The sequence below is a fragment of the Oryza glaberrima genome, chromosome 4 (assembly GCF_000147395.1).
Source record: "Oryza glaberrima chromosome 4, OglaRS2, whole genome shotgun sequence".
Classification (NCBI taxonomy): Eukaryota; Viridiplantae; Streptophyta; class Magnoliopsida; order Poales; family Poaceae; genus Oryza; species Oryza glaberrima.
In genome coordinates this window covers 3297732-3313102 of record NC_068329.1, presented here as the reverse complement: position 1 = coordinate 3313102, position 15371 = coordinate 3297732, and the positions used below count along the sequence as shown (strand labels likewise).

The 15371-nt window shown below is 39.9% G+C and overlaps 1 protein-coding gene across 2 annotated transcripts; it reads right to left on the bottom strand.

Moving 5' to 3' along the window:
* Positions 1-5709: 5709 nt before the first annotated feature.
* On the bottom strand, positions 5710-9612 carry LOC127769451 (uncharacterized). Of its 2 annotated transcripts, none has more exons than XM_052295035.1 (7): positions 9417-9612; positions 7398-7617; positions 6957-7104; positions 6747-6865; positions 6337-6399; positions 6164-6232; positions 5710-6038 (listed from the first exon to the last, which is right to left on the bottom strand). In XM_052295035.1, exons 2-7 carry the CDS (start codon positions 7590-7592, stop codon positions 5964-5966), a joined length of 669 nt encoding a protein of 222 aa, XP_052150995.1. In that variant the 5' UTR covers positions 7593-7617; positions 9417-9612; the 3' UTR covers positions 5710-5963. The 2 variants fall into 2 exon arrangements, with proteins under 2 accessions (XP_052150995.1, XP_052150996.1); XM_052295036.1 differs by having other exon boundaries at positions 6747-6862.
* Positions 9613-15371: the final 5759 nt, after the last annotated feature.

The following is a 15371-nucleotide window of genomic DNA, read 5'->3' as shown; positions in this document are numbered from 1 at the left end:
ATCGGGCATGTGCATGAAAGGTTCTCCAAACGGCACTCCCAACAGAGACGCGATGTGAATCGTCATTGCCGCTTGCCCGGAACGGGGCAAGGTTTTCACCTGGAGCACAGTGGTAAAAGAAGAAGAGGGAACATGTCGTAACGATGCCTCAAAGGAGGGGAACGGCGCCGAAGGCGTCGCCATCGTCAAGCCGGCCATAAGACACGGCAAGGCTTTCGTCTACAGTTCCCTATCCTCTTGTACACAATGAACCAAATCGCACACGACCGTCGAAGAATGCCGCACTGCCCCGATTCACCGACCCTCCAACAAGCCGACGACCGAGCACCCCGGAGCTACCTCACCGACGGGCACAGCCAACCACCTCGACCATCAGCACTGGGCGCCGGCGCCGTCCTCGCCTGACGCCACCACCACCAAACACACCGGCGGCATTCGTCAGCCGCTAGCCTCACCGCCGGCCGGCCGCGTCGTCACCTGCATCTCCCGCGCCAGTTGCCGCCGCCACCCGCTCCAGACGCCGTCGTCGCCCGCGCCGTCGTCGGCACCGGCCAGATCCGGCGGCGACGGGCCGGAACCAGCCGTGGGGGAGCCAAATCCGGCGGCGGCGGCGCCGGATCCGCAGCCACGCGCCGTGCCGCCGCGCGGCCCTCCCAGCGCGCCGTGCCGCCTCCTCGCGCCGGAGACGGGCTGTCGCCGGGGTTGTGGCCCCGCCGCCGCCATCCCGGTGGGCCGCGCGGTTTCCGGCGGCGGCGAGGCGGGGGAGAGGAGGGGAGGGTGGCGGCGGCCGAGGGTTAGGTTTCGCCCCCGGTCGCCCGCACCCCGGTCGCCCGCGCGTGGACAACAGTGGGCCGCTTGCGCCGTCTGATCTGATTTCCAGTTTTCTCTGTTTCAACCTTTTGGTTTCTTCCTTATTATATATTTGTTGAGTCGTTAAAGATAGTACAAACGCAAATGCTTAAAATATAGGCACACTTATATCTATGAACGCGCATACATATTCTACCTTTATAAGTATCTTAAAAGACTTAATCTATAATCTTGATATTAATGAACTTATTACTGCGGGCTACTTACTCTGTCCTGAATATAAGTATGAAGTAATTATTCCGTACTATTAATAAGTGCTCTTTGCGACAAAAGCTTTGTAAGAAAATTTGTAGGACGTAAATCCTTTGGAAGATTTCCTTTGCTCTTTTGGAACAAAGGAATGAGCCCTATGAAATTCATATGGGATTGCTAAATTAGGGCCCCTTTGAATCAAAAGATTTACGGAGAAATTTAATAGGATTTAAATCCTATAGAAAATTTTCATATTTAGCCCTTTGATTGAAAGGATTGAAGCTTTCCAATTCCTATGAAATGGCGCATTGTATGTGGATTTTGGAGGAAATATAGCAAGAGCTCCAATCTCTTGGAAAATTTCCTTTGAGTCTATCTCTCTCATCTGATTCCTGTGTTTTTCTTGTGCTCCAATCAAACGGCCATTCCTGTGTTTTTACTATATTTTGCAATCATCTGTTTTACACTTCAATTTCTATCAGAATCCTGTGTTTTTCCTATTCCTCCATTTTTTTCAACCTTGCGATTCAAAGGGGCCCTTAGTGATTTTGAAGAAAATCTAACATAATCTTGAAATCTTTTCCCTTGGAATCATCTTTCCAAATTACTATATTTTTTCCATGTGGAACATCCAACCATCGCACAATAAGCAATTCCTATATTTTTCTTATTTTTAGGATAATGCCACCCAAATTCATTATTACTGCGCTTTTTAAACTTATGAATTACAAAGAAGCCCTAAAGCTAGTCACAATCTATGTATGCATACCATATTTACCATGGGACTACCTATTCTTACTCATGAAATGTCTGGGAAAATTCAGTCCCCACTAAAAAATCAGATTTTTTTTTCTTCATTGCTTCATTCTGCACTAAAGATTTTCTCTTTAAAAAAAAACTTTGCAGCATCTTCACTGGCAACTACTTCCTCCGTTTTATATTATAAGGCATTTGACTTTTTCCTAGTCAAACTTGATTAAGTTTGACCAAGTTTATAGTAAAATTTAGCAACATCTAAAATATCAAATTAGTTTTATTAAATCTAACATTAAATATATTTTGATAATATATTTATTTTGTGTTGAAAATACTACTATATTTTTCTTTAAACTTAATTAAACTCGAATAAATTTGACCTGGGCAAAAGTGAAATGACTTACAATATGAAACGTAGAGAGCAGTAATATTGAAGTGTTTTGAAGGTCCAGATTGTTTCTTCCCTACCGCCTAACGATGAAAACGATTAATCCGCCTAATTTTTAATGGCGGAATGCAATAGCATATGCATAAAACCGATCGAATCTATCGAAGAAATGCTTAACTCTTTAACTTTTCAAGGAATCCTTAATCAGTGTACGCATACGTCTCGATAATGAATCATGTTAAAGTTCATTTACACATGACTGTACTTAAAGTCTGAAACCAAAGAAAAGAAGATCGAGATAGCCAAATCAATCTTTGCAAGACATAAACAGCCATAGTACATATATAAGGGTTGATATGTCTGATTCACACCATGTCTCTTCTGTCGCGTATGCGCAGATAACCCTTCCTTCCTGCCTAACTTAAGCTCTTCTTCCCTTCTATACACTACTACACAAAGCGTTTTCCCAGACAGTCAATATGACTTTTACGTACGAAGCTTCGGCCCGTCTGTAACAAATCGCCTGGGAAAATCACGATTTTCGCGTGCAGTGGCACCCGCACATGAAAATCAGATTTTCGCGTGCAGTTGCTTATGCCACCCGCACAGAAAAACAAAACACCGAAAAATAAAATAAAATTTCAAAAAAAAAAAAACCCTAGATCGGGTCGTCGTCGTCGTCGTCGGCGTCGCCGCTCACCGGATCCGTGGCGGAGGGTGGGCGGCCGGCCGCCTGATCCGTGTGGGGAAGGCCGCTGCCAGCCCGCCCGCCAGATCCGCCGCCTGCGCGCTCCCGTCCGCCGGGGAGGGAAGGGGACGGGAGGGGAGGGCAACCGGTTCCCACGCCGGATCCGTCCGAGGACGGCCGATGCCTGCCGGATCCCGCGCCTCCACCACCGCGCCATCGTCGCTGGCGCCGCACCGCCACCGCCGCCACCATCGATGTCGCCGCCTCTGCCTCCCTTACCGAGGGCGCCGGCATCGCCGAGGAGGAAGAGGGAGATGGGAGGATGGATGGAGAGGTGGTGGGGAGGGCGAGCGCATGGGGAGAGGATAAGGGTGAGCGTGTGTGGTGGGCTATTTTCGTGTGCAGGCCACTTAACAGGCCCGCACGTGAAAATAGGCTTATTTTCGCGTGCGGGCCTGTTAAGTGGCTTGCACACGAAAATATATTTTCCTGTGCGGGCGACGTCCTGATGCCCCTTTTTCATTTTTCTGTGCGGTTGCACTTATGGACCGCCTAGAAATAAACTAGTCTGGTGTCCAGGAAAATCTTTAGTGTAGTAGTGAGAGTGAAGGTGTACAATTAAACCGTTAAGTAGCGGATCCAGAAATTTAGATCGTTGGTGTCATAATGTATCTATCGATGTTATAGCATGCTAATTATATTTAGAATATAGTGTTACAATATATGCATAAGCAGTTTAAGCATGGGTTTTACCGAAAGTTGTCGGTGTCGCCTGACACCGGTGGTAAAACTATAGATCCGCCCATAAACCCTTTGGTTTCTCAAGTCGATAACCAAAGAACCAATTGTTCAGGAAAAAAGAAAGTAATTTCCTGAATAATACTCCTACCTTCATCCCTAAATAAACGTAGCCCAGGAATTTACTAATTTCATACTGGTCACCTAAAGCTCTTTAATACTTCTATGTCCTTTTCTTTTCATTTTTAGTTATTCAACCAATAGAATTTTCTCCTCCTCATTTTCTCTCTCTCTCTTCTTATTTTCTCTTCATGTTTATGAAGGGTATAGTATACAGTTTTTATCTTCTTCTAATATATCTTTGACCAGTTAAAACTATATGTATTTTAGTACAGTGGGAGTAACCTGTACTTCCTTCAAAATGTAGCTATTTCTAATACAGTAGCTTGTCTTAAAATAAAGCTATTTCTTCACCTACCTCCTACTCTCAACCAATCAGAAGCATTCTTCTTCACATACTTTCTCTGTTCAACCAATCACACACTTCCTCCAATCATTCTCTGATTCTCACATACTTTCTTAATACACATGCTAACCTTAAAAATGTTTACATTTTGAGACGGGGGAAGTATGAAATTATCAAATGATGAACCTTCTTTTGTTTGACTTTCGAGAAGCACATTCAGAAACAAAGGTTCTCTGGAACACAAAAAACTGAGAGAGTTTTTTAGAAATTAGCTCAAAGTTCTTTTTTAAAAAAACCTCGGAGGCAATAAGAGAAGGGAGTAGCTAAATCTCAGACGCCTACAAAATTTCAAATTCCAGCATACATTTCTGAGTGTAAAATTATAGTAGTGTGCAAATAGCCAAATATGCAATTTGTTACTTCTTTTTAACTGTAATTTTGTTGTTATATAGTATGGCTTTACTTTATATTATATCAAAGTTTTACTATTTTCCATGTAATTTTGTAAATGTCATGGATTGTAATTTTTTTTCATATAATTGTATTGCCATCTAAGTAGAGAGAAAAATGACCGAATTTTCCTGAAATCTACATTTCCTTTAAAAATGTTTAGCTACGAGGGAGAAAAAAAATAAACTCAATACTAAAATGATTTTTACAAGTGGGTAGAAGAAGACAAAGAGGCAGCAGAGAAGAATTGAAGATGCTCCTAGGACAGTAGCCTGTAGCCACCTCATCACCTCATCTCCTGTTTTGTTTGCTTTTTTTTTTCTTTTTTTTAGGGAGCCTCTCTTGTTTTATTTGCTCTGCATTATCATCTCTTTCTTACCCCAGTCGTCCATTCCATCCATCCATCTATACTTAGCTGCACACTGCCCGAGGCAACGCCACCACACGCCTCCCCTTCCATGCTCCCGGTCCACCATGAGCCAACCCAGAAATTTATCTCCATGTCAAAATATAAAGGATTTTCACTGAATTTCACACATACATTTATTACATTTATTATATTACAATGTGTCACAACCATTCAAAATCTCTTATATTTTAAAACAGAGGAAGTAAAATATAAACAAGTTTATTTTTATTTCTTTCTGTTTGTCCTTAAATAAATTTATTTTTAATATTTATTATATCAAAGTTTGTAAAATTATTAAGATAAATATATTTTGATAACAAGAGAAATAATTACATTATAATTTGATAAAGTAATGGCATTCTAATTTTTTTAATATGTGGAATTAGTTAAAACGATAAACTTATTTTAGGACGAAACAAGTAAAAGGAAAGTACCCATGTCCAGTGCAACAGGTTCACCATCTGTCCTGCAGTATTCCCTTGCCAGTGGGCTACTTGCACAGCTACCAATGCAGTGGACCATGGACCATGGCGCATGCACTACGCGTGGGTCCACGGTAGACTAGTTCCATACGCCAGCGTGCATGCACGGAATTCCAGGACACAGCCCTCGTGCCTCCTTTTTATGCAAAAAAAAAATAGAAAAGAAAAGAAAGTGCAGCGATCTAAACTTATTTAATTATTACCACCACCATCAGAGATCTTGAGACAGGGTGATAGAAAGTCATTTGCATCAAGTTGACCAATAATTCATCATAGCTTCACACTGTACTAGCACTAGTATTTTATCTCCATCCAATAATTGAGATTGGTCAGTTGCTGACACTGTGTGAACTTGGGGTTACATAAACTCAATTACAGGTAAAAAGTAAAAAGAATTACTCATCAAATGCACCTCTAATTATCTTCTTTTCTGTTCATCTCTCTCAAGACTAGATTAATTTTAACCACATAGGAACAACATCTAATTTCTTGAGATCTACACACTGAGGGTTTTGTGAAGCAGGCTAGGAGCGGTACAGGGTCTTGAGCCTCTTTGCTGCCTGGATGAAGCCCAGAATCACCTGCAACTCATCCAATTGCTGCTTTTTGTTTAGCATTTGGAAGAGATTGGAGCCAGAGGTTAAGACTTAAAAACTGATTGTGTAATCACAGGTTATACAATACAAACTGCCTATCTAAAAGATATAAGTAGGTCTGTAGCTACCTGAGACTGAAAATGCTGCTGGACCCCATGGAAGAGCTGTTCCTTTGATGGATTGGGGTTCATGCTTACCTGTGCATAGTTTTTCATCATTAAGCGCACATTAGACCATGGAATGATGGAAATGAAAAGATAAGGTTTGCTAATCAATAAATGGGATGATCCAGGCTGCTTACAAGATTGAAATGCTTCCAGTATCTCCACAGCGTAGGAGTTCCAAGTTTTGTCAGGTTTACTCTCTGCAAACAAAATGTAAAATATACTTCGATCAGAACACCCGTCAAAAAAAAAAAAACCTTTGAACAATGGCACATGATGTGCAAAAGACAGATTAAAATCCTAGCAGATTTCGTAGCAAACTGAATGAATTGTCAATGAAATTGATTTCGCCATGTCCACAATAAGGCATGCAAAATGCATTGGCTAAAACAGCAGAATGGTCTATGACAACAACAGATCCTACCTAACCATGGGCCAAGCCACGTGATCCAAGGGTCACACTGGCTTTAATTCTTGATGGCACGGTCAGATATCTCAAAAGTATTACTCATTCTGTATACTTATTGCGATAGCGATTAGTAATTACCGTTCGCAGCTTTGTACTGGGGTGAAAATTGCCTCGGTTGCTGGATTTTATACAGGAAGACCAGGGCCTTGTATGCCGAACTCTTGGCTTTGTTGGTTTGTGGTACTCTATGCTCGCTACTTGCGAAAACAGAAGAAAATTGTTAGTTGATCACACTACTAATAGTTTAAAGCAATTGGCTAAATTGCAATTATCGCAGAATGGTCTTACAATAGTCCATGTCTTTGTCTCCCATGTCGGAACTGCTACAGAACGAATTGTTGCCATCAATATCATCATCGTCTTCGTTACCAGTTGGAGGTTCCAATACACTCAAAGCATTCCTTTGCAGCTTCACCTCTACACCATTCTTTAGAACCTGCATTTGCAACAATATCTCAGGTCCAGGTCTTGTTTTTCATTATGTCATATCACCTCTCCTTTTTCTTTCAAGAGGATATCACCTCAAATAATGGTGGGTATAGATTATGACGGTATTATTAACACAGATGATCTTTTAAAAACATGTCGAGAACTGCTTGCCTTGCTACTTTCTAAAACAATAAAAGTCAATACTATTTTGTTCATTAGTTAAACAAGCATTTTCAAGATAGAAAACCACAATTGAGTAAAGTTTAAGTGGGATACTAAATAATTCAGCGGGAGACTCACCAGCCAGTGCCAACCTCCAAGACCAACAGCCTTCTTGACAACACCTTGTAGGCCAACCAAGACGGACTTTGTTCGGTTGTTCCCAGTGACGATGACCTTCGTGTGCCGAGGAAGCACCGAGAGCTCCTCATCGCCACTCTCGTACCGAGGCGGAGACAGAACCCGGGAGGAGCATAGCTCAGTCTCCATCATCATGCTGATTCTCTGCCCTGATCTCTCCCTGATTCAAGGTTTGGCAGCAAATCAATCAGTACACAACAAACTCAATACAGTGGAGTGTTCTATGATTGACTATCAACAGCAAACAATAAATAGCACTATCAACCCAGTGCCAGAAAATTTTCCTAGATTAGCGCAATGTTCAAGATTTATTGCACGGTGCAAGAACCAAGTAACTCTGCATCTCAAATCTGCAGGATTGGTGAACTTTGCTAAAAACAGTGCTGCTCCAAAATTAAAAAAAATATACCAGCTATTATTAGGCATAGCAGGATTTCAGAAACTAGCTCAACATAAAAAAAAAAAAAAAGCTTGACCCTGCATAAAGGGAATCTGAAATTCAAAATCGATTCTTGAGTCCTAAGTTCCACAGGAAATTCATATTTATATTTTTTTTTTGCGTACATTAATTTCCATGGGGGGCACGAGTGAAGCCTGAAAGCGATTTACATGATGTGACACCTCCATGCAACTCGATCCGGATCAGACTGATGCGGTTGCAAATTACAAACAGACTGGAGAGCATTAGTGACCCCCAACCACTAACCATGATGGTGATGAATCGGCAGAGACACTCACCAGGACCCACTACCAGCTAGCTAGCTGCAAGAATTGCTCGTTACTTGCTGGAGTAGCAATCGTGACAGTGATGTGTCTAAGGAATATGTACAAAAGCAGTGCATGGGATTGCCAGGTAGTAAATCAGAAATGAAATGGTGTAAGCAATCAATTTTGGCTTAAGCAATTTGCTTAGCTAGGTGCTTGGCATTAATTATGGGAACTGGATCTACTAAAAAATTATGTGGAGTAACCACAAGAATTTAATAGTTGGGGCAGGTAAACAATCTTGTGTTCATGCTTTCAGTAAATTCGCATTTAAAGCGGAGTTATGGAGATTGCAGACTACAGTAATGAACAGAACAGTACAATCTCGTGATGCATTTTCCCCCAACTAATACCCTGATGTGCCCGATTCTAATAAAATAATTTCATATATTTTTTTCCAGTGCAATCTGCACTGCAAAAATTCTGAATCAAGTATAGATTCGAATTTACTGTAAAATTTCACAGAACAGCTCAGAAACCCGATCTAAATCACTTTAGAGATCGCCTAGCTTCAAGATCTTAATTAAATGCAGGATGAATTGGGAAATGCTACCCGGTGTATTAGAAGAAAAATCGCATGCAAATCCAGAATTCTTCATAGTATAGAACAAAATGCAATCAAATTCTTGATATGAACTTCTGTTGACTGAAGATCACAGCTGCAACAGTGTATTTTTCTATAGAGACACAGGATCCTAGTAGATAAGCAATTAAGGATATCTGTACTCGCGCTGCAAAGTCTACTGTAATTTTGAATTTGAGAAAGGAGACGCGAATTCAAAATGCGAAAGACTGTCTTTTTAAAGCGCAATCCGAGCTCGAATTATTCAAAATTCAGAGCAAGAAGGGAGATTCAACCACGGGTTTAATACTCGCAGATTCAGATAATGCAACTTCGATTTGCGATTACGGACCTAATCACGGAATCAGAAATCGAATCCATCCCAATCGAGCACCAGGAATCCAAATCAAATCAAATCAAATCAAAGCTAGTACAAAAACCCTGCAACCGAGCAGCGCAAAACCCGCTGAATTCCCTCCGAGCTCAAACCACCATTTACTCCCAATCCATCAAAACCACAATTCATTCCGCCCAAAAATTCAACTCCCCAGAAGACAAACCAACTAGGTAAAATGCGGATCAAAAAAGGAAAAATTCAAGAGGGCAAGCCGAGGGGGGTTTTCTTGGCTCACCTGCTCCGATCTCGCCGCAATGGCCACCGAATCAGCCCGGGAAACGATCGAGCCGGCGGTGTCGCGGATCAGGGACCCGATTCCGAGCCCGAATTGTGCGCCGAGGCGACGGATCGATGCGCGAGAGAGGGAAATCCGAGCATGAAGAAGAGGAGAGAGAAAGTGAAGGAGAAGGAGAGAGAGAAGAGCACTGAATGCTTTCCAACTGCACAGAAAAGAGCAAACGGATGAGCCGGCTTTAACGCGCAAACTCGGCTCGGCTCGGGCTTGATCTCGGCTTGGCTCCGCTCGGCTCGTGGAGATATGGCTGCGATCTACTGTGACGTGGGGGTTGCCTGGACCCAAATATAATAAATCGGTGGTGTACCAAGCAGGATCATGAGTAGAGAGACTGACGCGTGGGGTCAGTTAGGTCGCAGAAGTAGGTGGGACCAGAAGTCAGTGACTGTGACTCAAACAATGGTGGTTTGTGGGGATGTTTCCTAAACGACAAGATAGGGGCAAAAGAAAAAAAAAGAAGGCAGATGATGATTTCTATTTTTATTTAAAGAGTAAATTTCATAAAATTACATATACTTTACACGATCTATCACAAAACTATATATTTAAGAACTTATTTCACAAAACTACAGATTCAATGTTTTCGTTTATCATAAAACTACAGGTACTTTGCACAATATATCACAAAACTATATATTTAAGATCTTGATTCACAAAACTATATATTTAATATCTTTATTTATCACAAAACTATAGGTTTAGTGTCTTCATTATCACAAAACTACAGGTTTTGAAGACACTAAATTTATAGTTTTATGATAAATGAAGACACTAAATGTGTAGTTCTGTGATAAACGAAAACACTAAATCTATAGTTTTGTGAAACAAGTTCTTAAATCTGTAGTTTTGTGATAGATTATACAAAGTACCTATAGTTTTGTGATAAATGGACATATTAAATCTGAAAACAAGCTCTTTTGTGATAAATTATGCAAAATACCTATAGTTTTGTGAAATTTACTCTTATTTAAAAAATGAAATAAAATAAAATCGCGCCGCTGCCTGGTTTCTCTTTCTCCTCGATGCCGACGACCACCTTTCTCCTCCTTGGCCGTCAGCGACTACCGCCCCCATTCCGGCCGGCACCGGCGCCTCTCATCTGCCATATTCCTGTCCCAATCCGCCCACACGAGCTGGCTGAAAAGTGGAAGCGGCGATAGGCGGCGGCGAGCGAGACGAGAAAGAGAACGATTTTAGAGGAAATGATTCAAAACAATATTATCAATCCCTACGAATATACTCCCTTCTCCTCTGGGTTTTTTTTTTTTTTGAAGCGTATGAATGTTAGAGAATTTTCATTTTCATAAGAAACAGTTTAATTCCTTTAAAGTTCATGTAAAATTCATCCAAACCGGAAAGGTCCTAAGGCTGTGTTCAGGAGGTAAGTTCACCTCCCACGCACGTAAAATGGAGCAATGCATTTTCTTATGATTAATTAAGTGTTTACTATTTTTCTAAAAAAATAAATTAATATTATTTTTTAAAACAACTCTTGTACATAATTTTTTTTTCAAAAAACACATCATTTAGCAGTTTGAAAAGTGTGCATGCAAAAGACGAGGGAGGTGAGTTGGGAAAGTTGGAGAAAGAACTCAACTTGTGTCATTTTGACTTTTTTATTCATTTTTTTTAAGTTGAACCAAATTTATAGAAAAAATATAGCTGCATTTTCAATAAAACAACATATTGCTAAATTTGATGTTAAAAGTGTCTTCTAGTTTGAGGACAAATTCCAATTTACTAATGCCTTGTATTATTATCTACCTTATAGTTCACTAATACAGTCTTATATTCCTCATTTCTAATTAATAGGTCAGGATTATCTCACTTAAAATCTACGCCCGTGATTTTCTCATCTTTCTATCCTTTCGGCGTCGCTCCCTCTTGCCGCTAGCGTCACCCCTTCTCCTGAATCTTGATAGCGGTCGCCAAGAGCGCCGCCCCTTCGCCCTCCCGACCTTGAAGGTGAAGTAGCGTCCTGCCTCAAACTACACCCTAACCCCGATCCCCCAAAACCCTAGCTGCAATTGCACCATCTTCAGGTCGTCGTTCGATCTCCGTCACGCTGCCTCGCCCTCTCAACAACACACATTCTCCGCCTGCCATTCTCCGTCGTGTCACCATAAAGTTGTCGTCGATCCCTCGCCATCCGATCTACGGTGCCTGGTTCACATATCACATCAAGTGTTTTGCGTTTGCTAGCCTTGTAGGCTCAAGGCTGCCGGCGGCTCTAGGAAGCGGAAGAAGGCTGCTGCTAGTGGCAAGCACAAGCACCCGCCATCTGTTTTCTTCGTCTTCATGTGAGTTTCTCGCTCCTTCGCCCACCACACTATCAGGACGTGCAGGCGGACGGGTGGGAGCGGTCGGATTTCCCCATCATCTACGAGTCTGGTCCTCTCTCGACGAAACGCATGGTATCCTAACCTCGCCTTGAACCCTAATGCTCTCTGAATAATTTGGTTCATGGTTGGTGTGACAGCCATGAAGGTGGCGGCGGGATTTAGTGCCCGCACAGTAATCTATACTCCCTCTGTTTTATAATATAAGTTGTTTGACTTTTTTCTAGTCCAATTTTGTTAAATTTGATCAAAGTTATAGAAAAATTTATCAACATCTAAAATATCAAATCAATTTTATTAAATATAACGTTGAATGTATTTTGATAATATATTTGTTTTGTATTGAAAATACTACTATATATTTTATAAACTTAGTTAAATTTAGAAAAAGTCAAACGAGTTATAATATGAAATGGTGGGAGTATTGGTTTGATGTGATTTCTGTTTGTGTATCGGACACGTGGGAGATCGGGGACAAACCTAGGTGTTTGTTTTGGTCGGCGTGCGTTGTAGGCTTGCAGCCCTTTCGTTCTTGTAGCTGCACCGCTGTAACAAACTAACAATTTTACTACTGCTGTAACAGTTTTACTACGAAAAAAATCCGAGTTGCTCTGGGATGAAGTTAACTTCTTCATTTTCATGTCAGCCAGTGTAATTAGAGAAATTGATGCTATCTGTGTTTGCAATAATGTCCGTGTGATTAATGGTTTGTGCAATTTGTCTCGTAGATAACAGAACAAGAAATTATCAAAGCATAGAACTATGAATTAGGGGTCGAAGAAAAATGTTATAGACATCAGATATTTACCACCTCGATCAAATTATCCTTGTTTTCTCCGTCCCTTTCCTTCAATTTTTTTTATGTGGTCAGAAGATTCAGTGGCTTCCTCGCCTGTACTATACTCCACCATCCCAAAATACAAGAAGATTTTATTGAGATGTGACACATTCTAATACTACGAATTTGAATAATTAGTATATTTACATTCAAAGTATTAGAATGTGTTCCATCTAATCAAAACTATTTATCTTTCGGACGGGGAGAGTGGCAGTTAAGAAAAAAAAAACAATACGTGTATATCTTTTTATTGGCTTCAATGGCTACCTGGTCGGGATGCGTACAAGAAGACAGAAATATGCCAGACATGTTGCCAACTGAAAAAAGTCTGCCTGGTCTGCCTGCTAGATCTTGAAAATTTGTGAGAACTGAGACTGTTCCTTCTGCAATGGGGTTTAATTGTTCCTGCACATGGTTTGGGCATGATTATCATCTCTTTTTTTAATCATTTGCTGTACTGAAATTTGGTTTGGGATTTATAACATGTGAACAACAATCTCTTTGCCACTATAGGATCTAACATTCATATGTTAGCAGCCCAACGATAGATCGACACTATTAATTTTTATGTCCTTAATCTCAACAAGATTGTGCCTTTGAGTTTCAGGATAAGGCGTTCCAATATTTCTTCCGCTACGTACAAGTCCCTTTAAAGCCATTCAGACATTATTTGGTTCTAATATATTTTTTTTACATCAAGGCCTCTATTCTGTTTTACCAATTTCTGAATTTTGGCCATAGAATGTCTCAGAAACTGGCAGCATGTCAATTCTGAGCAGGTTGTTAATGCCTTTTACTTTTAGCACTCAATTACTGTAGCAAAAATATAGAGTACAAGGAAGCAATTTGTCATCCACATTAGGAGCTGTGATATTCACATCTGGTCTCACTTGGATTAATACATGCAGTTAAGATGCCAATGGGCTTCCAAGCAACCACATCTACACATGTGTCAGCAGTTGGGCTACATCTTGTCAAGATAAGATTAGTGCTTATTGTTAGTATATTGAATGGTGTTTCTTCCTCTTACTTGTTCTGTTGTTATTCGTCCAGTTCCATATGTGAACTGCAAGTTTATTTGGAAACTTTTCCAGCCATTGGGTTTTAAGGCAGATGACACAAAGCTAAAGTGTGTAGGATTGGATTATTAGCTTTATGCCTGTATATTATGTTTTTATTCCAGGAATGCCAGTATCCTCTCTTCCTAAATCCTTAAACAAATAAATATTTTAGTGCCATATTTGACTTGGATCTTTTACTGTAAATCTATAAATTTTAGCGGACTCTGCATGAGACAGGGGTTACACTTTCGATTTCGGCGATTTCGGTAGGACTGAAATTTACGAAATTTCGTGATTTTCGGCACATTTCGGACCAAAGTTTTTTGAAATTTTGACAGATTTTAATAGTTTTTGAATAAACTTTGACTAACTTCAACAAAAATTTGAGAAAACCTGAAAAATTCGGTCGATATATTGATTTGCCAGTGGGGTCCGAAATTTCGAACCGAAAATGCAATCACTGGCATCAGATGAGAGGACAACACAGGAAAGGGATGCTATAATTGAAGCTTGATTTATAAGAAAATAGTAGTCAATTTGATGGAGTTATATCTACAAAAGATTAGGCAGAAAAGGCATTCATATTTTATTTCCTTCTCTTCGATGAAATAACTAACTGTACCTTATTTCAGTCGTTTACGTATGGGTGGATCAAAGCCTGCCAGATCGTGTAAATCACCCTGGTAAATCGGGAGCAACCAGGTTGTGCTGGATTAGTGGATCGAGCTGCAAGAGGAGAAAAAACTTACTACTTCTCATGACCCTCCAATTGTATTTGGTATAGCTTGGATAATGAATTCGGAAGAAGGTTCTGTTATCTAATTCATCTTTGTCCAGGCTTGTTCCAGTATGCAGCTAGCCATGCTCCTTTGAGAATTGAAGATCTTGCTGCCTACATTCAGTCAAACAATATGGAGCTTGAAACTACACGTTGAAATTAATGAAAGGTTTGGGCGAGGAAAATCCATCACATCAGACAATGCAAGAGGATACATGGGCTAATCTATCTATTAACTTATTAAAGAAATAGAAAAAAGAACATCATGTTCGCTCTCACAGCATAGAAATTCTCATATTAATCAGAGAAAAAGAAAAACAGAGTCCATATAGAAATACAATTTAGAAATACCTGAAATTCAGAATTAAAAAATAAGGAATATTGGAAGAGGAGACTAGAGTCCATATAGAAATACAATTAAGAAATAATAGAAATTCGGAATTAAAATTAAGGAATAATAGAAGCAGAGTATAGAGTCCATATAGAAATACAATTAAGAAATAATAGAAATTCGGAATTAAAAATAAGGAATAATAGAAGCAGAGTATAGAGTCCATATAGAAATACAATTAAGTAATAATAGAAATTCGGAATTAAAAATAAGGAATATTAGAAGTAGAGTATAGAGTACATATAAAAATACAATTAAGAAATAATAGAAATTCGGAATTATAAATAAGGAATATTAAAAGTATAGTATAGAATCCATATAAGAATTTAAAACTAAGTAAAATTTGAAATAAACATAATAAAATTAAAAGTAGAGTTTAGAGTTCATATAAAAATACAATTTACAAATAACTAAAATTCGAAATTAAAAAAATGGGGAGAAAAGTCTAATTTACTAAGTTACTTTTATAATTTATATAAATTATTTTT